Source organism: Budorcas taxicolor, chromosome 13 (assembly GCF_023091745.1).
Source record: "Budorcas taxicolor isolate Tak-1 chromosome 13, Takin1.1, whole genome shotgun sequence".
NCBI classification, from domain to species: domain Eukaryota; kingdom Metazoa; phylum Chordata; class Mammalia; order Artiodactyla; family Bovidae; genus Budorcas; species Budorcas taxicolor.
This window is the reverse complement of record NC_068922.1, coordinates 12,547,731-12,571,666: the sequence shown is the minus strand read 5'-3', so window position 1 is coordinate 12,571,666 and position 23,936 is coordinate 12,547,731. Positions and strand designations below refer to the sequence as shown.

The following is a 23,936-nucleotide window of genomic DNA, read 5'->3' as shown; positions in this document are numbered from 1 at the left end:
ACTGTTCATGAGTTGCTGGAACTGGATTGCTTCCGCTTTGAGGCTGTGATGAATAAGCGCTGCAGTGCGCATGCATGCCCGGGACTTTTTGTGGCCATGCCTTTTCCGGTTCTGGGATTGGAGCCCCTGCGTCACACTGCAGCTCACTCACGTTATACTCTGTCTAACGTTTGAAGAGCCATTTCCATAAGGCATGGCTCTCCCTGATTACGGTGCAGGGATAAAACATGATGCTTTCCACAGGCCTCCCCTAAATCTGTAAGTTTGGAATCAGCTCAGTAGTTTTCACAGAAAAAAGTTTCATCCCTACCTCTCAACATTCTTTTCTCCAACATCTTCCTGAAATTATCGCAAAATAAAGTAGTGTTATTGAGGTTACATTTAATTTTTAAAAAAATCAAGCATAAAAATATGCTTCTATACTATAGAATTGTTTTCCCTATAAGGTTTTAGAGGCCAATATGGTTATACTAAGCAGAGTAACTGCAGACACCTAAAATCAAGTCTTATATTGACCTTTTTTCTTTCTTTTTTTTTTTGGCTGCACCAGACAGCTTGCAAAATCTTAGTTCCCCGACCAGAAATCGATCCCCAGCCCCCCTGCAGTGGAAGTACAGAGTCCTGATCACTGGACCACCAGGGAATTCCCTGACTTCTCTTTTTAAAACATTGTAAGCTATTATCCTTTTTAAAACACAGACTTTATTTTTTAGAGCAGTTTCAGGTTCGCAGCAGAATTGATGAACCTCCACTGACCAGTCATCAACACTGAAAGTCCGTGGTTTCCATTAGGGTTCCCTCTTGGTGGTGTACGTTCTGTCGGCTTGGACAAGTTTGTGATGACATGTATCCACCATTATTGGATCGTACGAAATGGTTTCATTGTCTGCAAATCCACCTCCTCACTTCCCTCCCTCCCCTCCCTCCTTCAGTCACTGATCTTTTCACTGTCTGCATAGTTCCTGCCATGGTTGGGCTCATACAGTGTGTAAGCCTTTGCAGGCTAGCTTCTTTTACTTAGTAGCATGTGTTTAAGTTTCCTCTTCGCATCTTCTCACGACATGACGGCTCATTTCTTTTTAGTGCTGAATAATATCACATTATCTGGATGCACCACAGTTTACTTAGCCATTCATTTACTTAGTCTGAAGGACATCTAGGTTGCTTCCAAGTTTTGTCAACTATGAATAAAGATGCTGTAAACTTCCACGTGTAGATTTTTGTGTAAACACAAGGTTTCAGCTCATTTGGGTAAATACCAAGGAGCGTGGTTACTGGATTGAATGGTAAGAGTGACTTCCAAAGCCTCTGTTCCAGTCTGCATTCCTACAGGCAATGAATGAGAGTTCCTGTTGCTCCACAGCCTCACCCACATTTGGTATTGTCTTGATTTTGGCCATTCTAATAGGTGTGTAGTAGTATGTCATTGTTTTAATTTGCAATCCCTAATGACATAGGATGTTGAGCATCTTTCTGTTTGTTTATTTGCCATCTGTATGTCTCCTTTGGTGAGTTGTCTAGTCAAGTCTTTTGCCATTTTTAAATTGGGTCATTCACATCCTTACTGTTGAATTTCAAGAGTTCTTTGTAGATTTTGGATGATAGTCTTATACCAGATATGTCTTTTGAAAGTACTTTCTCTCAGTTTTTGGAAAGCTATTCTTTTTCACAATCTTACTTGAGGTCAGATAAAATCATTGGCATTGGTATCTTAGGAAACCTAATTCCTTGAGGTTTCTTCATTAGGAATGCCATTGGGTCCCATTGCTCTATTTGCTCATGTTCCCCTTACGTACTTCTTTTATTTTATTACTTATTTACTTTGCTTTTTTGCCTGTGCCCCGTGGCTTGTGGGATCTTAGTTCCCCAACCAGAGATGGAACCCGGGCCCCCTGCATTGGAAGAGCTGAGTCCTAACTGCTAAGGAAGTTTCCTCCCCTTATGTGCTTCTAACCGCCTATCAGTTTTTGCTGATATCTTTGAGTAAATTTATTCAACAAACATTTACTAAGTGTCTCTAGAAGTAAACCATTGCCATAAGTGCTGGGGATAAAAGGGTGAGAAGCAGGTATAGGCCCAAGGTGGGTGTAGCATAGAAACTGACCATGTTCAATGAGTTGATACTCAAATGAAATGATTGGCTGATAGAAATGAGCTAATCTGGAATAGCTGCTTAAAAACCCACCCTGACTTTGCTGTGCCTCAGTGAGAAACCTATAACCCCTGCCAGCACACACCTCGGTTCCTACTCTGGTAAAATGGGGTCCCAGGATTCAAATATGGGGCAGCTTTCATTGCAAGGTCACCATTCGGCAGACTGAAGTACCCCTGAAATGTTAACTGAGTAATTAAATCATGCCATTAAAGGAAGCATCCCTGATTTTCCTTCCTCTTACAGTGGTTATTTCAGAAACAGTCACCCATGTAGACTTTGCCAGTGTGAAAAAATGTTTGTTTGTTTTTGGTGTTCTTTTGTTTCCCTGACCAGGAATCAAACCCAGGCCCCAGGAGCCAAGTCTAAACCACTGGACCACCATGGAATTCCCTGAAAAAGTGTTAAGGAAAGAATAAAAAAATACTATTACAGCATATAGGCATTTTTATGTATCTAGGCAGCCAGGTAAACTTCTACTTCGCTCTTACGGGGGTCTTTGGGGTCATTTATATGTCTTTCAGTTGGGATAAGGCTGAAGAGAAGATGCCTCTTATGGCATTAAGTGATCCTTTAAAGGAAATAGAAGGATTTGCATAAGACTTCATAGCCTTAAGTACTAAAATAACTTTTGATTCATTGTTCATTTTTACTATACAATGAGATACTTTAATTCCCCTCCCCCCTTTTAAAAAGTTGTTTCTTTGGATTATTCATATTCCAACTCTTAAGAAACCTTGTTTAATTTTCAGTAATTGAACAACACAGATTTATGACAGGTATGATATGAACCCAGTGTCCACTTTTTCTCAAAGGGCTTCAGTTCTGACAGTAAGACATAGGTATCTAATTGATTTAATGGTAACTAGGTTGATATGTAGGAAAAGCATTGAAGACAGGCTAACCTTTGTCTGAAAGATGAATATGTCTGACAAATACTATCCCTGTATTGGGCTTCTCAGGTGGCACTAGTGGTAAAGAACCCGCCTGCCGATGCAGGAGATGCAAGAGACACAGGTTCAATCCCTGGGTTGGGAAGATCCCCTGGAGGAGAGCATGGCAACCCACTCCAGTATTGTCTGGAGAATCTCACAGACAGAGGAGCCTGGTGGGCTGCAGTTCATGAGGTCACAAAGAGGTGGACATGACAAGCAACTTAGCATGCACACACACAGCCCTGTCATACCCTAGCTCTGTTGTGGTTGTTGTTTAGTTGCTAAGTTGTGTCCGACTCTTTTGTGACCCCATGGGCTGTAGCCCGTCAGGCTCCTTTGTCCACGGGATTTCCCAGGCAAGAATTCTGGAGCGGGCTGCCATGCTCTCCTCCAGGGGATCTTCCTGGCCTAGGGATCAAACCTGCATCTTCTGGATCACCTGCATTGGCAGGAAGATTCTTTACCACCAAGCCACATACAAAATTAAATATTGACCAGTTACCAATGGGTTCCAAGGTGCTTCCGCGAATAAACAAACATAGATCATTACCAAGTTGTTTTTCTTCATCACTGAGAGCACAGTATACTTTCAGAGACTAGTCAAGAGATAGTGGCATAGTTCCTTTCTTTCCAACGATTCTCATTTATTTGGTTTCTTCATTTGAAATTCAAAACTGATTATTATAATTCAAAGTTAATTATATAGAGAAGGCATTTTTCTAGTCTCGAGGGTCACATGAATAGTATTAATAAGATTATAGGCAATTAATTTTAAAATACCAGCTATTAATAGAGGTTTGATAACTTTTAAGTTTTTAATAACATCGGTTCAATTTTAAATCTAGTTTCTTTTGCTAGGACTGTGTTGCTAAATACACTGCATGTAAATTTACACCCCAAGATTTTCGTAATTATTTGTAAAACTACTGAGCACATGTAAAATACTAGGACTAGAAGTAATCTTATGTAGCTAAAGCAGCGGTTTTAGAGCAAAAATTCTTTACAAAGTAGCCATGGTAAGAACCCACTTTTGAAGTTTGTGTTGAATATTAGCATTTTAAGATTCATATTTTTGAAATGGAATGGAAAAGATATAGTAGATTTAAAAAAAAAATCATAGATGGCATAGGTGTCCAGTTTTTATAGATGATTGAAACTAAAAGGCAATGCTATTTACCTCTTCAGCACTGAGGTTATCTTTAGGTTACAGAAATAATCACATACCTTTCATAGTTTGCAATTATGTCCAAAGATAATCACCTGCTTTCTCAAATACTGGTTGAGTATCTCCAAAAAGGTAGCTTTGTCAGCTTTCTAAAATGAAAATGCAGAGAAAGCTTCATAAAAATGTAGATATAAATTTTTTTCTGAAGTGCAGTTTTATCACTTTGGCCTTTGAACACATACCCATTTTCAGAATAGATTTAAAGGAAGATTATAAGCAAAGGAAAGTACAGAATGACAATAGATCAGACTTGGACCAGCCTCCATAATCACATGAGCCAATTCCTAATAACAGAGCTCTTCAAGTTGAGCCTTGAGCAACACGGGTATGAACTGCATGGATTTTTAAAAACCAAATATAGTACTTACATTTTCAACTTACAGATCTTTAAATGAACTAAGTGTGGGGAGAAGTTTGTGTCAGATTAGAGATCACACTACATGGAATCAAAAGAACTAGTGTTTGAGTCCTGGTTCATTCCAGACTGTTTCCATCTCCTGCCCTTGGGTAAGTCATCGGATGTCAATTCCTTTGTTTTTGAGACAGAGATAAAGGTTTGTAGGTTTTTGACTGGGATTTTGGCAGCCCCAAGCCCCACATTGTTCAAGGGCCAACTGTATATGTATGTGTGTGTATAGTGGTATATATATGTATATATGATACAGCCATCCCACCAGTTCTCTTTCTCAGCAGAACCCTGACTAATACAGTCTTCCCAGACTAAAAAGGGTCTCTGAGGCCAGTACTAACGAGGGAATTTTGATTAAGCATGATGGACCATCATAGATATCTTAGCAAGGTTGGGTGACAGATATATCTATATATTTATATTTATATTTATGCCTACAAAACAATTAAGGTGAGTGACTTCTTGTTCGAAATTCCCCAGATAACCTCATAATTGAACTTCCTGTGTAACTGACCACCTAAAAATATATTCGGTTGTAAAGCCGAGGACCTGACATTCAACCATCGTGACGTCCTCCCAGTAAATGCCGAACCCAGGACTCTGTCCAGATGGTGGCTTGACTCACCAAAGCAGCTTTCCTCTGCGCTTCAATTAACACAACTTCACATCTGCAAACAACAACATCCTAAAACTTCTTGGCAAAGTTATTTATTTTCTTCAGCTGTGTTAATAGGTTTTATCAACCACCTTGGTGTCTGGTTAGGTTTTGATTATTCAGACTCAAGAATGACTACAAAGGTGGCAGGGAAAAAAAAAAACTTTATTTTTTTACCGAGAATTTCCCCAGCTATAAACTTTTTAAGGCCGTCTGAGGAAGCTATAGAGTTGAGGCACAAAGTAATCCTTGTAATCCCCGTCGATGAAGCCTTTCCCACTGTTGTGCACAAACCAACAGGGAACATCCGTTCCAAACACTCTGTCTGTCCGGTAATCCTTTTGCAGGCCCCTACAAGAGAGCGTGAGCATGGTTAGGAAACAGACCAGGGTGGGGCCAGCCTGCACGTCCAGAAAAGAAACACGCTCTCCCTCTCTGTTTTCTGCCCCCTTCTAGCACCATCTCTGGGCTTCCCAATTGGCTTGGTGGTAAAGAACCCACCTGCCAATGCAGGAGACACTGGAGACTCAAGTTCCATCCCTGGGTCGGGAAGATCCCAAGGAAATGGCAACCACTCCAATATCCATGCCTGGAAAATTCCATGGACAGAGGAGCCTGGCTGGCTACGTCTATGAGGTCGCAAAGAGTCGGACACACCTGAGTACACATGCAGCACTGTGTCTGATAACACCCCTCCCATCCCCATTCCCCAAGTCGTACAAAATAAGAGTCTGGGACTTGGTTTAGAAAGAGAATAAGCAGTGTGTCGTTAGAAATTCAAGTAGCCTGTATAGAGATTGACCAATATAGTCCCAGGAAGGTAAGGAGTGCAAAGTCACTTTTTTCCCTTGTTTTTCACCTTCTACCTCTGCAGAGGGGAGGCCCAAGGATTCAGGGCCAGTCTTCTTTCTGGTCATGGGGCACACAAAGGGCAAGGAAGCAGTGAGAACTGGCTGGCGGCTGTGTTCTCAAGGTCAGTTATGGCTGGTATAGTCTCCAGAGTAGCTCAAAGCAAGGAAGAAGCTGCCAGATTTAGCAAATAAGAACCCAGGATGTCAGGGACTTCCCTCGCGCCCTCATGCAGGGGGTGCAGTTTCCATCCCTGGTGAGGGAACTAAGAGCCCACCTGCCATGGGGCATGGCCAAAAAAAAGGGGTATAAATAAAAACAGGATGCCAGTTAAATTTGAACTTCAGATAAACACAACTAATGTGTTTACCTCTTCTATTTTGCCCTGTGAGTCCAATCCTCACAGAAGCCCCTTCTGATCCCGTCCTACGCATCTGAGACCTACCTGGTGACAACTAGCTTTTGTCCCTTCACCTCCATGCTTGCTTCTGGCTTCTCAGGGTCCTTTCCTGGTCGCTCATTGAAGACATGGATCTTTGGCTCATTCATGAACTGGCCTATGAGACAAGGTCTAGATGTTTATTTACATGCAACTCAAGGGGCGACAAAAGGGCAAGCTGGTCACGTGATCCGAGCTGAATTTGGGTCCCTCTCAGACTTTCTGGGATAGAAAGACGTGTTAAGAGGAAAAAGATTCAGATGGAAAGGGGTGGGTCCTTCCTGAGGGCAGACCCATGCCGCTCACCTTGCTGTCATTAGACAATGAGGCTGATCACCCGGACCCTAAGTAAATGTGAATGCCCTGAAGGTCAGCACCTGAGAGCACTGCTCAAACCGAAAAAACAAAGTTGGTTCGCGATGCTATTTGTTGTTCAGTTGCTCAGTCTTGTCTCACTCTGCGACCCCGTGGACTGCAGCACGCCAGGCCTCCCTGTCCCTCACTATCTCCTGGAGTTTGCTGATGTCCATGGAGCCAGTGATGCCATCCAACCATCTCCTCCTCTGACGCTCTCCTCCTCTTGCCTTCAGTCCTTCCCAGCATCAGGGTCTTTTCCAGTGAGTCAGCTCGCATCAGGTGGCCAAAGCAGCGATGCTACTATACGCTTAAATTTCCATAGTTCTTTGCAAAGTAGGGAAGGTTTACCTGGATGCCCTGTTCATTATCACAGACTTCCTAAGCCAGTTCACTTCTCTTTAGTGAGAAAAAAATCTTCAGCATAAAATTTAAAGTGTGTTCATCTGTTCTCTTTATCTGCCCAGTTGGTGATGAAAGCCCAGCCCTGGTAAAACCTTGTCTGGAGCAGCAAGCAGTCCTGGCTATAGCATGACTGCATAGCGGTCGCCCTGCACTGCTTTGTTAGAGGAATCATGTGTTTCATTCTCTGTATCTTATGATGTTTGATATCTTAAACACTCCATCTACCCCTCCCTGGGAAAGCCAGCTATGAAAGATAACAAAGGACTCAGCCAGGAGCCCAGCTGGAATCTTCAAATGAACCGAGCCAGACCTCTTCTCTCTGGCCTGTGAGACCCAGAGGAATGATTCCTGGGCAAGGTACCATGCAAGGAAAGACATCCTGTAGCTTAACGCCTGCTGCAATTACCAAGCCAACCAACCCCACACCACCTGCTCTCTCTTGTCTCTGCCACAGAGTAAAGGTCCTAGCCCAGACCTTGTTTCTGCTTCTGGTTCCTGACCCAAACCTGGCTTTCTCCCCACGGCCCTGCATGGCAAGATGCACTTCGTGTTTCTATGGAAACTGTGAACAGTGACAAACATATCTCTCTCAATGACACTGAACTCTTTCTGTGTTGCTCAGGCACCTTCATAAATTAAGACCCAGGTGCAGAGTGTGGGTCCTCCTGAAGCCTCCACTCCACACCTGTCACTTTTCCACATTCTACCCAAACGTTCTAACCTTGAGGCAAAGTTGCTTAAGACCTAGGATGGTCGGTCCCACACCAGCCAGACGGTCCAAGGACACTTTACCTATCAGCCCATGCACATTAGGAGAAAACTTGTTTGTAGGGGGGATGTAGATTCCCAAAAAGTCAACGTTGATCGGGTGCTTCTTCCAAACGCGATGAAGTAAAACAGAGAAGAACATCTCTTTATCCAGGGTGATAGTCACAGTTTTCTCTTTCTTCACAGAGACGAGCACCCTAGTGGGAAGGCAGAAAAGAATTAATGACACAACATTGTAAAACAATTATCCTCCAATCCCTGGTTCCATCCTGGGTCGGGACAATCCCCTGGAAAAGGAAATGGCCACCCACTCCAGTATTCTTGCCTGGGGAATTCCATAGACAGAGGACCCTGGTGGGCTACAGTCCATGCGGTCACAAAGAGTCAGACACAACTGAGCGACTTTCACTTCACTCAAAAATTAAAAAAGGAATGAATGTTTCTAGAACTGACTTGCTTTATTTTTTATTTTTATTTTTTTTTTAAAAAAAACACTAATATTTATTTGGCTGCACTGGGTCTTAAGTTACAGCTTGCAGGATCTGAGATCTCCACTGCAGTGTGTGGAATCTCAGTTGCAGCATGTAGCCTCTAGTTCCCAGACCAGGGGTCGAACTCACGCCTCCTGCGTTGGGAGTGTGAAGTCCCTAGAACTGACTCATGTAGCAAATCATTCCTCTCCCACCCCTAACATGACTTCATTCTGTCAGTACAACCCCCCTCAACCCCACCACAGTTTTCTAAGAGCCTTAAAACGTTTTCATCACAGAATGTTGATGTGTCTCCTAGCACTGGGATTCTGTCAGTGTATACGTTTCTGTATCAACAATGAACAGATACTCATGGGAAGATATTACTCTAAGACAACGTCCCAGTGTTTCTGAGCACACTCTGACACGGCTGATTGGCTTTCAGCTGATGGCTTCATTCACTTGTCCAACACGTCCTTATTGAGTCCTTACTGTGTGCCAGGTGCTAGGCTAGTACTGAGACATACCATGACCAAAACACACAGACTCTACTGCCAGGAGCAGGGGCAGGAAGGAACACAATTTTTTCTGAACCTCGACTTCCTCACATTTAAAATGATGATTTTGAGTTCTCTGTATCACGGACATCTGGGTTTGTTGATGGGATCGTGGGTCGAGGTCACATCTGGGTCCGGATGTAAAAGTACTTGCCTCTGACTAAGCACGTGGACCGTGTCAGACCAGGATAAGACAGATGTTCGGGAGCCCCCGCTCAGGGAGATGGTCTCCGTGCTGATTTCTACCTTCACATCTTCACGTTGGAAATAAAATCCCAGTTTCCCAAAATAGGTGCTGAGTTTTTTATTCTTGGGCTTCTTGGCACCAATGAGCTGTCCATTGACCAAAATCCCTGCAGGAAAAGAAACAAGTGTTTTTCTGTCCCATGTGCTATTTTTTTGTTTTGTTTTTGGCACGTGGGCACGATAACTCAAACTTATAAAACATGACAACATGGGAACTTATTGTTTTATTTTGCTTCAGGATTTACACACCATTTTTTCCTTTGTAATTTTCATTTTATAATTTTTTATGGTTTGAATTATATCACAACAAGTTGTGCTAGTTTATACTCAGAGTATTGTCTCTATAATAGTTCAAAAAATAATATAATTTCTTACTATCAGAGCTTGAAAAATATGCTGTGTTGTTCTCAGTCATGTCCAACTTTCTGCAACCCTATGGATTATAGTACTCCAGGCTCCTCTGTCCATGGAATTTTCCAGGCAAGAATACTGGAGTGGGTTGCCATTTCCTCCTCCAGGGGATCTCCCTGACCCAGGGATAAAACCCAAGTCTCCTGCATTAGCAGGGGGTTCTTTACCACTGCACCACCTAGGAATTCCTATATATAATATAAAACACTTTTATTAAGGTGGGAAAGAAAGAAATCCAGATAAAAACAATAGGGAAGAATGACTGTGACCTAGTAGTCGAATTCAAATATAGTATATTTTCATCTTACCTAATTCTGGATCAGAAACAAGGTTGAGGATTTTTCCAGGTTCTGAGTCGATATTGAAACAAATATTCTTTTGGCTTTTTGGCAGGTAGATGATGAAGTGTGGGTCATTTTCAACTGGAAAAATATACAAAGAAAATGAAACTAAGCAAAATCATAGAAAAGATTATTTTGGACAGTATTTTATTGCTGAACATCTCACAAGAACAAATGTGTTTTGGGCTCCTATTATATGCCAGGTGCTCTTCCAGGCACCAGGGACCCAGGGTCCAAGCACTGTCCCCTCCTCATGGAGCTGCCATCAAGTTTTAGGTTATGTACAGAGCGGATGCTCATTCTGTAGCCACGCCATATGTTTCTGGCTAGAGAGAAAAATGAATAAGAAAGACATAAGGGGGACTTTCCTGGTGATCCAGTGACTAAGACTCTGCCCTCCCAATGCAGGGGACCCGGTTTGTATCCTTGGTAAGGAAACTAGATTCCACATGCTGCAACTGAGACCCTGTACAGCCAAATAAATAATAAATAAAATATTTTAAAAAGAAAGATATAAGGAAGAAGAAACACAAGCACACACACATACACTATATATACACTATATATACACTACATACATATGCATAGAAGGAGGCGGCAGAGGATGAGATGGTTAGATAGCATCACAGACTCAACAGACATGAATTTGAGCAAACTCCAGGAGATAGTGAAGGACAGGAGCCTGGCAGGCTATAGTCCATGGGGCCACAAAGAGTTGGACATGACTTAGCAACTGAAGAGCAACATATGTGTGTATAGAGTGAATGTTTATATAGCTAAAGTGCCTGTATTTTTAAATAGTTATACACAGTGCATACGGAGAAGGTAATGGCACCCCACTCCAGTACTCTTGCCTGGAAAATCCCATGGATGGAGGAGCCTGGTGGGCTCCAGTCCATGGGATCGCTAAGAGTAGGACACGACTGAGCGACTTCACTTTCACTTTTCATTTTCATGCATTGGAGAAGGAAATGGCAACCCACCCCAGTGTTCTTGCCTGGAGAATCCCAGGGACGGGGGAGCCTGGTGGGCTGCCGTCTATGAGGTCGCACAGAGTCGGACATGACTGAAGCGACTTAGCATCAGTAGCAGCAACACACAGTGCATAAAATAAAAAAGACATATTACCTGTTGGCATACAAATTAGTGTCGATCAATTCCAAGAGCAATCAAGGATCAAGCTATTTCCAAGAAAGTAATCCTTTGTTACCAGACACCATTATTTTGGCTGATCTTTTTTGTTTGTTTGTTTAACCACTCAACAAATATTTAGTGAGAAAAAAACAAATTATGTGCACAGCTTTGAATTAGGCAATGTTTGGTGTAGCTATAAAAGTCATGGTCCCTACCTTCAAGAGAGGGACAATTTAATGGTGTGACAAAGATTCTCTCTTTGAATAAACTCAGGTTTCCCTGAACTCTTCAAGTTCAACCTCAAATTCTGGACCTCTGTGTTCATCTCTGCATTGTCCAATTTTAGCAAAAATCCTACTAAGGAGGTTTAGCTAGAATCCTCCACTCTCCAAATCTGATCACCTTTGTATCTTAATCAGGTTCCTCCCCTCCTCTGTCCCCCAACTAGGTGAGGTCCGATCACTCGGCCTACCTTCAGCAAGAATCCTGTTGAAGTGAAGTGAAAGTTGCTCAGTCATGTCCGACTCTTTGCAACCCCATGGACTATACAGTCCATGGAATTCTCTAGGCCAGAATACTGGAGTGGGTAGCCTTTCCCTTCTCTAGGGTATCTTCCCAACCCAGGGATCGAACCCAGGTCTCCCGTATTGCAGGCAGATTCTTTACCAGCTGAGCCACAAGGGAAGCCCAAGAATACTGGAGTGGGTAGCCTATCCCTTCTCCAATGGATCTTCCCGACCCAGGAAATTGAACCGGCTTCTTCCACATTGCAGGCGGATTCTTTACCAACTGAGCTATCAGGGAAGCCCTGTTAGGTCAGTTTAACCAGACCTCCTCTTTCCCACTGATGCTTCCTCTTAGTAATCTTCCATCCTCTGACCCTAACCTGTTTTTGTCTATAAATGCCCAGTTTCCCACAGTGTGTTCAGAGTTGAGTCAAATCTCCGTACCCCACTGCAATACCCCAATGTAGTGGTACCTACATCCCCTTGAATAAAATCTTCCTTACCGTGCTTTCACAAATGTCATTCATAATATCTTTCCTTTAACAGAATATCAGTTTTCCTTTCATGAAGGCAGAACCAAGCACTCATATGAGATGGAATAAAGTAAATGATAGAAAAATGACCCAAGCACAACGCTCTGGGAATGAAGATGAAAGGATGATCAATTCCATTCAGGCAAGTGGAGAAGGACCTTATGAAAGGGTGAGCGGAGACTTCCCTGGTGGGTGAGTGGTTGAGAGTCTGTGCTTCCACTGCAGGGGGCATGGGTTTGATCCCTGGTTGGTGGCAGGGGGCGGAGGGTACTAAGATCCTGCATTTGGCAGGATCCTGCATTTGGTACTAAGATCCTCTTTTTGGCCATGGTGTGGCCAAAAAGAGAAAACAATTGAAAGAGTTGGCTTTTGAGCTAAGTCTTGAAGGTACGGGAAGACAGGTAGGTAAAAGACACAAAAGAGAGAGAGATTTTATCCTTGAGTGGACAGAATGGGGAAAGATATGAAGGGAGAGAAGTTGATGATTTGTTTGGATAGTAACTCAAGGTACCGGGAGAATGGGTTTTTGATAAGACCAAGAATGTAGGTCATAGAGACCATGAACCGCCATGCTACAGAACAGACCTTTATTCTGCTGGGGAGCTTTTAAAGGTTTTGGAGAATAAATGTAATATGATTTGACCCCATTTCAGTGGGTTGGACAAAACATTCATTCAGGTTTTTTGTACGATATTATAGGAAAACCCAAACAAACTTTTTGGCCGACCCAATATCACAATTCCTGGTCTCAGTATGAATTAAGTATCAGAAAGTACACACAGGAAGATCATTTACTAGCTAAGACAGCAGTCATTCGAGCAAGAAATGTTAAATTCAGGAACTAACATGGTGAATTGGTTTGGGGAGGGATGGGGGAAGAAATTCAAGAAACATCTGGTAGAATCCACAGTGTCTGGTGATCGAGTGGAGAGGAGTAATTTCACACTGTCAGGCTTTGAGCCTCAGAACTGAAGGGATTGAAGAGGAAGGTCTGAATTAGGAGCTGCAGCGGTTGTGTTCGGAGAAGGCAATGGCAACCCACTCCAGTACTCTTGCCTGGAGAATCCCAGGGACGGGGGAGCCTGGTGGGCTGCCATCTATGGGGTGGCACAGAGTCGGACACGACTGAAGCGACTTAGCAGCAGCAGCAACAGCAGCAGCAGCAGTAGCATTGTTTGTGTTCTCCAGAATAAAATTGAAAGAGCAGGGTACCATCCAGCGAAAGGCCACTGTTTTCCAGATACTGTCACAAAGCTCTCTGCAAATATTAACTAAGTCTCACTGTGGTCCTGCAGAGGACAAGTGACTTGCCCAAGGTCACATCACAGAGTTAGTAAGTGGCACAGCTATGACTTAAAGCCGCACTGTCTGATTACGCACTGATTCTCCCAGCCATCCTGATGTGCTCCTTCAAGTGTGTGTGGGAGCAAGACGTGCAGGGTCAACTCAAGCAGAGCACAGAGTCTTGGCCTGCTCTGCACTCCTCACACCATCAACCCCTTGCTCTGTCATCAGTAAATACTTGGTTAATTTATTTTGTGTAGGAGCTGGGCACAAGAGGGCATCATTAAAACACAGAAGCAAGGTCCCTAGCTCTAGATTTTTAAACACTGAGCAAAACTAGGATTTTCAAATACACTTAAAATCAAGCAAGCAAATTAACAAACAGTCCTACAAATAATGTGATGATAATGTAGTTTTACAGGCTCCTCAGGTGGCTTCCAGTAGCCATGTATGGGTGAGAGTTGGACCATAAAGAAAGCTGAGCACCGAAGAATTGATGCTTTTGAACTGTGGTGTTGGAGAAGACTCTTGCGAGTCCCTTGGACTGCAAGATCAAACCAGTCAATCCTAAAGGAGATCAGTCCTGAATATTCACTGGAAGGATGTGAATGGTGAAGCTGAAACTCCAATACTTTGGCCACTGATGCGAAGAGCTGACTCATTTGAAAAGACTCTGATGCTGGGAAAGATTGAAGGCAGGAGGAGAAGGGGACGACAGAGGATGAGATGGTTGGATGGCATCACCAACTCGATGGACATGAGTTTGGGTAAACTCCAGGAGTTGGTGATGGACAGGGAGGCTTGGCGTGCTGTGGTCCATGGGGTCAGAAAGAGTCGGACATGACTGAGCGACTGAACTGAACTGAACAGGTGGCTCAGTGGTAAAGAATGTGCCTGCCAATGGAGGAGAGGCAGGAGATGCAGGTTCCATCTCACGGGCAAGAAGATTCCCTGGAGAAGGAAAAAGCAACCCACTCCAGTATTCTTGCCTGGGGATTCCCATAGACAGAGGGGCCTGGCGGGCTATACTCCATGGGGTTGCAAACAGTGGGACATGATTTAGCCACTAAACAATAACAACAGTGCAGTTCTACAGGAAATAGCATTCAAGTATTTTTGATCCCTAAGATGGACAGCTTCTCGTCTTTGATAATACCTGCTTATTGAGTGGCTATTACATGCTAGCTCTTTAAAGATGGTTTCACATTTCACCAACAGCCCAGTCATGTATAGAATCATGATGCCTGTTTTCACAATAAAGGAAGTGAAACGCAGACTGTTAAGTAATGCACGTTCATGTGAGTGTTGTGAACAATCTCCAAAGAGAATGTCCTTTCCACAGATACCCACCAGTCCTCCCCACACAGGAGGTGCATCTCTTCCATCCCAGAGGGTTCATCCTCTTACCTCTCATCACATGTGGAGGAGGGGTTGACTCAAGCACCTGAGCACCGACAGCAGGCAGCGGGGGCACTGGCGTTGGCGAAGGGTTGACCCAGGATGGGACTGAACTTGGGCTCACTTTGCTGCCGTGATACAGGGCGCCTGCGTGGAGAACACTGTATCCATTAGTTTCTGGGTTTACTTTTCCATAGAAGCTGCTTATAATTTTAAGAATCGGGTTTATGCAGACCAACGCCAGTGGTTCTCAGGTAGGTTTTTCTAGAATTATTTTTATTCCTCAGTTCTCTCTCTTTCAGCCCCATGTGTCATCATGAATGAAATTTGTTGTAACTATTTAAAGAAGGTGAGAATTTTTTAATGTTGATTTAAACAATGTGTGAGGGGAGTACACAGATTTCAGAATTCCTTTGGAAGACAAGTGAGCAAACATGTTCAATGATGGCAGCGAAGGTCAGCTGGCAGGAAGGTCAGCTGGGGACACAAGACTGGGAAGAGGAGACAGGCTAGCCATGGAGAGAGGAGGGGATGGAGGACCTTGCTGCAGGATAAGAAAACCGGCCGGAATACTTCTTCTCCAGGTAGGGAGACTCACCTGAACAGCAGGAATGGTCCTGCGGAGGGGAGTCTGCCAGCATGCGTTCGTCCCCGGCCTCATTCTCAATCACCATTGCCGTGAGGGGGGTCACTATGTGGTGATCCAAAGACATCTGCAGGATCGTCTTTGTAATTTTCCTTTTCTCGGCAGCTGTAGGAGCCAGGCTCCTGTGTTCAGGAAACAGAGACATTGGACAGCATCACAAGACCGAACTCTGCCACTTCTGGGGTCAGCCAGGACTCTGGGGGCCACGACGGAAAACAGAACGAGCTGGCTTCGTGAAGCTTAGTATTTTACCTAGTTATGTAGCCTAAAGGAATTTTACTGTTTGTTTCTTCTTTTATTTTTTAATCGGTGGAAAATTGCTTTTCTACGCTGTGTTTGTTTCTGCGTACAGCAATGAGGATGAGTCATAATGATATTAATATATATATGTATCCCTTCCCTTTTGAGCCTGCCTCTTGGAATTTTTTAAACAGATTATGATTATGATTATATTTTTTACTGAAGTACAGTTGATTTACATTGTTATTTCTTTTGTTTGATGGATCTCAAATTTATTTTTATGAGTGTTCCTCATTAAATTAGCAATTACAACAAAAATACATGTTTTTTTTAATTAACAAGACTTGTCCTTATGACAGTCATTTTTTTTTTTCAGTTTCCTGGAAATTATTTATTTTTATTCTTTTTTAATGTAGTTTTTAACTGGTGCATAATTGCTTTACAATGTTGTGTTAGTTTCTGCTGTACAGCAAAGTGATTCAGTTATACAGACAAATATACATATATATGTATAGATATATTTTTTTAGTATTCTTTTCCATGATGGTTTATTATAGGATCTTGAATATAGTTCTCTGCACCATACAGTAGGACCTTGTTGTTTATCCATTCTATATGGGACAGGTTACATCTGCTAGCCCCCACCTCCCAAACTCCTCCTCCGTCCCCATCCCCCCTAACCCCCCTTGGTAACCACACATCCAAACAGACTTTTTCAGAGCAGTTTTATAGTCACAGTAGAATTGAGCGGAACGTAGAGATTCTATGTTTACTCCCTGCCCCTCCCCCACCCGACAGCCTCCGCCTTCTCAGCATCTCCCATTAGAAGTGGTCCATGTGTCAGACTGATACGTCTACATCTGCGCGTCATCATCACCCAAAGTCCCCTGTGGACATTAGGGTTCATGCTTGTGCTGTGCATTCTGTGGGTTTGGACAAGTATATAACGACAGGTATCCATCATTACAGTGTCAAGCAGAGTAGTTTTACTGTCCTAACCCTCCCAACCCCCATGCAACCTTCCTGTTCCCCACATGCTGACAACCACTGATTTGTTTAAGGGATTGTTCTTTAAAAAAATCAATATTTAACTTCAGCACCAATTTGCTGTATATCTTTAAATTACCCAGTTGCCTTTGTAAAGGGGAGGAGACATTGCTCACTCAGTCTAAAGCCACAGCTTACAATCTTTTGTCTGTTTTATAATATTACTGACATCATGGATTTTCTGAGTATAGTTATACGACTATGTTTCATTTTTCCCAACTCCATTCAGACCAGTCTGCTCCCCCTTCCCAAGAATCTGATCAAATAGGTGGGGGGGACTAAGGAGCAGTCATGTTCCTCTCCAAAGACCAGCCCCACCCCCGCCCCATAATCCTGATGGTGGTCAAAGAACCATATATTGCTCTAGAAACATAGTTTTTGTATTGGGCATTTAAACACCAGTCAGCTGAGAAGACAGAGATGAAACAGTATCTATAGGAAGTCCTTAGGTGATATCAGAATTGTATAACCTTAAATTTCTCTTTGGACATTAACTATTTTCAGGAGTGAATGCAAATGAATTCATGATACCCACTGCAATGAGATGGATGAACCTCACAGACATCATATGGAGTGCAAGAAGCCAGAAACAAAAGAATACAGTTTGTCTCATTATAAGAAATTTTGTCATAGACAACTAATAGTGACATGCCAGAAGAGTGATTTCTACTCAAGGCAAGAGGTAGGTGTTGAGTGTGAAGAAGAATGAAGGAGACTTCAGAGATGAAAGAAGTGCTCTAGAGCTGGATGCAGTACTGATGACATGGGTGACGTAGTTAAAATTCATTAAACTGTACATTTTAAATGCGTGCACATCACGCGCTTTACTGTATGCTTGTTATCCATCAAGAAAAAAAGAGAGTGAACCCAGCTTTAGTTAAAAGTGCTCGCACGCACGCGTGCCAAGTTACTTTAGTCATGTCCGACTCTGTGATCCTGTGGACTGTAGCCTGCCAGGCTCCTCTGTCCATGGGATTCTCCAGGCAAAAATACTGGAGTGGGCTGCCAACCCAGAGATCGAACCCACGTCTCTTATGTCTCCTGCATTTGCACGTGAGTTCTTTACCACTAGTACCATCTGGAAAGACCCAAAAGTGCTTGAAACCAGTGGAAATGAATACTCCAAACCCTGAAATAATTTGCTGCCTTTCTTGGTTCCAAACTCTTTCTGTCTGTGACACCAAGTAACCTCAGCAAACCTTTTGCAAATCCCTGTGGCATATGGTCTTCTTACCGTTCAGCTAGCAGTTGGTTGATGGTCAAATAGGCCCACAATTTCTTGGTGAAATCAGGGTCTGCATGCTTGTCCTTGGATAGAAAATCCTCCAAGCCATCCATCTCGGCCAGGGTTTCCAAGACTAACTCTGCGTTGGCCTGGATGATGGAAGGACATCAGGGGAGTGGAATTGTAGTTAAGCAGTTCACATTTTCTAAAGAACCTACTGTGAGTGATTCAGGGTAGCAGGCAACTTGCAGGCGGATGCAAAATAATCCCAAAGAACACACAAGAGGAAGTAAGTGCCAACCTCTAGGGTCTGGGCTTGGGTTTCTGAAGAAAAAGGTAAGGATTTACACCATAGTTGGGAAGATGGCACAGGTGTTCTCAGGAACTTCCCTTTCACTTTTTGCTTTTATTCTACCTATGTGATTCTCGGAATTCTGCTATCAGCCTGTTAATATACAAGATGTACCCAGGAGACAATATTTTTAGAATTAAAGCAAAAGTACCGAAGTTGCAGTGATAATGCTCTGTAACTGCCCCAGTTTCTCAGGGTCCACTTTTCCAGCCACCACAATCTCTGAGCCTCCAAAATAGTTATGGAAACTGTTCTGAGTGACGTCTGTGACTGACGTTTGGGGATAGTTAAACTGAACATTCCGGAGCAAGGGAGTTGAGACCTGGTTGTAGAATTTCTACAATTCATTAAAAAAAAAAAAAGAAACAGAAAAATCATTACTTTCATACCACATTACAAATCCGAAGCATTTTTCTCTGAGATTCTTCAAGTGCTTAGTATTCTTTCAAGATCTCTGAAAAGCTATGGAAAATTCTCATAGTTATTACATGAACTGAAATAGAGACAACCAGGGCTTGTGAAGAAGATTACAAGAGTTCAAGAGCTCAAGTTCAAGAGCCCAGCACTTTTTCTGTTATGATGAGCATGAAAAGCTCGTGGACACTCATGTAAGATAAGTCATCTGGGTGGATATCCCTAAATTAGAACCTGTCTCTTACCTGTCCCCAGGTTTATATACAGTAGCTCCTATTGATACATGGTACTTGGTACCAACAGAGGGTAGGGTAAAATATATTCTTCTTCTCCTTAATCTTTTCTTGGTCCATTTAGTCAAACAAGTGATGCATACATATCCTTTATATTTAAGGAAACGAACAGGCCATAGTCTGCTTTGTGTTGTATTAAAAACAGTTGATTTTCAAAATGCCAATATACTTTTCCTTTTAAAAAAAATTTTTTTTCTTGGCATGTAGGTTATTTCCCCAACTAGGGATTGAACTTGCACCCCTTTCATTGAAAGCACAGAGTCTTAAGCCCTGGACTACCAGGGAAGTCCCAATGCCGATGTACTTTCAAGGAAGAACAGTTCCCATGACAAGTAGTGGGATTGGAGAGATTCAAGAAACTCTGATGGTGCTTCCCAAGACCTGTTCAGGGACTAGGGACCTTTGTACCCATCAACTACTGCCTCATCTCACGGTTACTGCAGATATACAAGTGGGGGTGGGGTGCATGAGAAAGGGACTGAACACTAACAGAGCTGAAACAATGACAATTTTTACTGGAATTCAGCCATCTTCTTTTAGGCATCAGTTATTGCTAGCTGAATGATTTCGAGTGAACAATGACCAAAAAAGGCACAGAATACAAAGTCACCTTGAGTTGGACAGAAGTGTCCTGGTTTCCGTAAATCCGTTGTGCAATCCCACGGTTGTCGTTGGAGAGTCTCTTCAAAAAGTCGTAGTCCACATCAAATCCTATCCCCAAACTGAATAAGGAGATGTTGTCTCGTATGTTCTGCCTCACATTCTTCTGGATTTTTGACAATTTCAGTTCACCTAAAGTTGATGTCCAGGAAGGAAAGGAATGAGGAGGCAATGGCACAAAGTTTTGGGAACATCCGGAAGGTGTTTTGGCAAAATTCGTCCCAATTAAAAATGTACTTATGCTTCAACATAGTTACATTGAGGAGTTAAGACACTGCACTAGTATGTATGAGCAATCCTCATAGCATAGACTCAGATTCAAATGCAAGCTTCCGCAAATTGTGGAGGTGAAGCTGAGGCATTCAGCATCCCCCTCGCAAACATCTAGAGGCTGTTTTAAGTGCAGTGAGTGTTTCAGGGACAAACTCTTCTTTTAGGAAGCATGGGTTTAAGCTGGTGTAGTGCTGTCTGTATGCTCAGTTGCTAAGTTGCGTCCGACTCCTTGCAAGCCCCCGGACTGTAACCCGCCAGCCTCCTCTGCCCATGGGATTTCCCAGGCAAGAATAGCAGAGTGGGTTTGCCATTTCCTGGTCCAGGGGATCTTCCCTACCCAGGGATTGAACTTGTGTCTCTTGCATCTCCTGAATTGACAGGCGGATTCTATACCACTGTGCCACTTGGGAAGTCCAAGCTGGTTTAGACACTCAGGCAAATGCCATTCAAATTCCCATTTTAAGCCAATCACGTTCCCAAGAAACAACAGGAAAAATATGTATCACTAAAAATGAAAGGAGTGCTTACCTACTGTTGGATCCCCATCAGACACCAAGATGATCAGCGAGACAGAGTTGGGGTCCAACATTCCCAAGTTATTGGCTTCATTCAAAATAAAGATGGCTCGCAGCAAGGCTTCATTGATATTTGTGCCTGGGAAAGCCAGAGAACATGCTGTTCTGTGATATACTCTGATTTTCCATAGAAACAACCACGTCTTGAGCCCAGGTTCATCTGTCTGGGGATGACTCACGTGTAGTTCATTCAGTATCCAAATTATTCGACTGTTTTCTAAATTTTACCCAGGCTGGTCCAGATCCCCCAGAGGAGTAAAATATTCACTTTGTATTAACAGTGAATAGTTCCCTTAGAGATGAAGTAACGCTTTCAAAGCACTAGTCATTTTGTTAACCACCAACTTGAAGTTGCCTATTCAGCCTTGCTGATGTACTTGGATACTGTTCTGCAGACAACTGTGTGTTATTCTATGTGTTTTTTCCCCTTTTTCAAATTGAAGTTTAGTTGACATACAATGTTGTGTTAATTTCTGCTGTAGAGCAAAGTAATTCAGTTATATATATATATCTATATATAATATATATATAAAATATACATTCTTTTTTGTGTTTTGAATATAGTCCCCTGTGCTATACAACAGGCCTTGTTGTTTATCCATTCTGTAGATAACAGTTTGCATCTGTTAATGCCAAACTCTCAATCCATCCCTGCCCCCCCGCCCCCACTTCCCCTTGGCAATCACAAGTCTCTTCTCTGTGTCTGAGTCCGTTTCGTAGATAAGTTCATTTATGTAATATTTTAGTGATATCACACGGTATTTGTCTTTCTCTTACTGTGTGAGTCATAAGAAAGCTAGTGTCACTTATTGACACCGTTTTCTGAGGACAGAATGGTTAAAAATGTGTGTGGGATGGGGTATGCACTGTTTAATAATAAATGTATTATTAAGGCAAAGACCACTGGGGTAAGGAATCATATTTCTCAAGTGATTCTCATATTTCTCAGGACTCCACTGAATCCTGTGGGAGTTTCTCACTGGGCTTTAGGCTAAACCCACTCACCTCCGCTAGGCTGGATTTTCTCAATGTAATTCTTGGCATCCACAACCTGTGTTTTAGTAGCTGAGACTAAATCGTTTCTCCAGGTTCGAACATTGTGGTTGAAATCAACCACGGAGAAATGGTCTTCAGCTCTCAGGTCATCCAAAATGGTCTTCATTGCCTCCACCGTCTATTTCGAGAGAGAATGGAGAAGGGTCTTACTACATACTCTCTGACCCTAAGAAGAAATGAGGAAGCCCAGTTATTCATCATTCTAAGCCCTGTCTTGAGCTCTAGTTCTCCCACAAGCCTCATAAACCCACCCCGTCGACACGGATCTAACACTCTCCTATTCCGTCCGGATGGACAGAATTGTCTGCATTTTGATACTGAAAGTTTTACTGTCTTGTTTTGTCTCACCAACCTGAGTTTACACTGAGAATCCTGAGCCTCAGATGTCCCATTTGTGGTGCCTGAAAATCAAATGTATTTCTCAAGTCCCTCTACTCAGCCTTCTCATGCATTAATTCCTGCTTCTCATCCTCAAACCACCAACACCTCCCTCTTCCTGTCTCAGCTGATGACCTGGAATCCTACTTCACTGAGAAATGGAAGTCATCAGAAGAAGATTTCTACAACCCCTGCCACCATAAACCTCCCCCCTGCCAGGATTTGTGCCCATACACTTTTCCCTGATGCCTGGTAATGCAGAGCTAGGAGAAGCATTTCTGCCTAATGCAAATCCATCTGCTGGTGACCTAGGTTGGGCTCTGTCTCAGCTACTGGTGTCTGCCCTCTGCCTCTCCTGCATCATACATTTCACTCTATTGGTACATCTCCATACATATAGTAACGCTGTCATTTCTCATGCCTTTAGAAACCTTGAACGTATCCGTTTCCCCCATTTCTCAGTTTCCCTTTGCATTAAAATTCCTCAAAAGAATTGTAAGCACACTGTCTCCAAATCTTCTTTTCCTGTTCTCTCTGAAGCCTGCTCTGTTCAGGTTTTCACCATCATCCCTCCACTGAAACTATGCTCATCAAGGCTGTTGCTAAATCCAATGGACTCTTCTCATCTCATCAGACCCAATCTGAGCAGCATTTGGACCAACCGGTCACATCGCTGTCCTCATAAAACTTCCTCATCATCTTCCAGAGCCTCAGCCACTCTTGGTTTTCTCCTCCTCTCACTGGCTGCTTTTTCTTTTCTTTTCTTTTTAAATGTATGTATTTATTTCGGCTGCACTGAGTATTAGTTGCAGCGCATGGGACCTTAGGTCTTCACTGTGGCATGTGGGATCTTCAGTTGCAGCGTGCAGGATGTAGTTCCCTGATCAGGGATCGAAGCCCAGCCGCCTGCACTGGGGGCACGGAGTCTTAGCCCCTGGGCCACAAGGAGAGTTGCTGGCGTGGTCTTCTTGGCTGATTCCTCCTCGTCTCCCCGAAGTATTCTAGTTACTGGGTAGTGTAAGGTTCACTCTCTGTTTTCTTCTCTTATCTAGACTTCCTCCTTGGTGTTCTCACCTGGTCTCATTGTTATGAGTATCTTCTACACACTGGTGGCTCCTAAGTGCATATCTCACTCAACACCTCACTTCTGAACTCCAGACCTGGAGAGCCAATAGCCTGCTTGATGTTTCAGGTCCACTGGGTGTGTAACAGTTATCTCAAACTTCAGTGATGAGCTAAGTGCCTGACACAAGGCAGGTGCTTAATAAATACTTGTTAAATGAGCGAAGGAAGGAAGAAATAAACTGTTGTATTAGGGCAGTGGTTCTCAAATGATAATTTTCTCCCCAGGGGACATTTGACAATGTCTGAAGACACTTTTGTAAATGTGGAGGGGGAGAAGACCACCTTCTTTCTCATTCTTTTTTTTAACTTTGAATTTTATTTATTTATTTTAGCCATGCTGTGCCTTTGTTGCTGTGCGCAGGCTTTCTCTAGTTGCAGTTCGCAGGCTTAGTTGCCTCGCGGCACGTGGGATCTTCCCAGATCAGGGATCGAACCAATGTCTCCTGCACTGCAAGGCCGATTCTTAGCCATTCTTAGCCACTGGACCACCAGGGAAGCCCTCTGTGGCCATCTTTGACTGTCATGACCAGGAGGGTGAGTTCCATGGCATCTAGTGAATAGATGTTGCTAAACATCCTAGA

At 43.1% G+C, this 23,936-nt stretch overlaps 1 protein-coding gene across 1 annotated transcript in view; it reads right to left on the bottom strand.

The window, feature by feature from the left end:
• Positions 1-5,579: 5,579 nt before the first annotated feature.
• The window catches only part of ITIH2 (inter-alpha-trypsin inhibitor heavy chain 2), a 31,432-nt gene continuing 13,075 nt past the window's right edge, over positions 5,580-23,936 (bottom strand). Inside the window, exons 10-21 of the mRNA XM_052650830.1 lie at positions 21,802-21,970; positions 20,750-20,875; positions 19,899-20,080; positions 18,733-18,918; positions 18,239-18,378; positions 15,670-15,839; positions 15,081-15,218; positions 10,184-10,297; positions 9,373-9,571; positions 8,216-8,388; positions 6,671-6,782; positions 5,580-5,727 (exon numbers count right to left, since the gene is read on the bottom strand). Coding sequence (XP_052506790.1) covers positions 5,580-5,727; positions 6,671-6,782; positions 8,216-8,388; positions 9,373-9,571; positions 10,184-10,297; positions 15,081-15,218; positions 15,670-15,839; positions 18,239-18,378; positions 18,733-18,918; positions 19,899-20,080; positions 20,750-20,875; positions 21,802-21,970 — 1,857 coding nt within the window. The remainder of the gene's footprint in view (positions 5,728-6,670; positions 6,783-8,215; positions 8,389-9,372; positions 9,572-10,183; positions 10,298-15,080; positions 15,219-15,669; positions 15,840-18,238; positions 18,379-18,732; positions 18,919-19,898; positions 20,081-20,749; positions 20,876-21,801; positions 21,971-23,936) is intronic.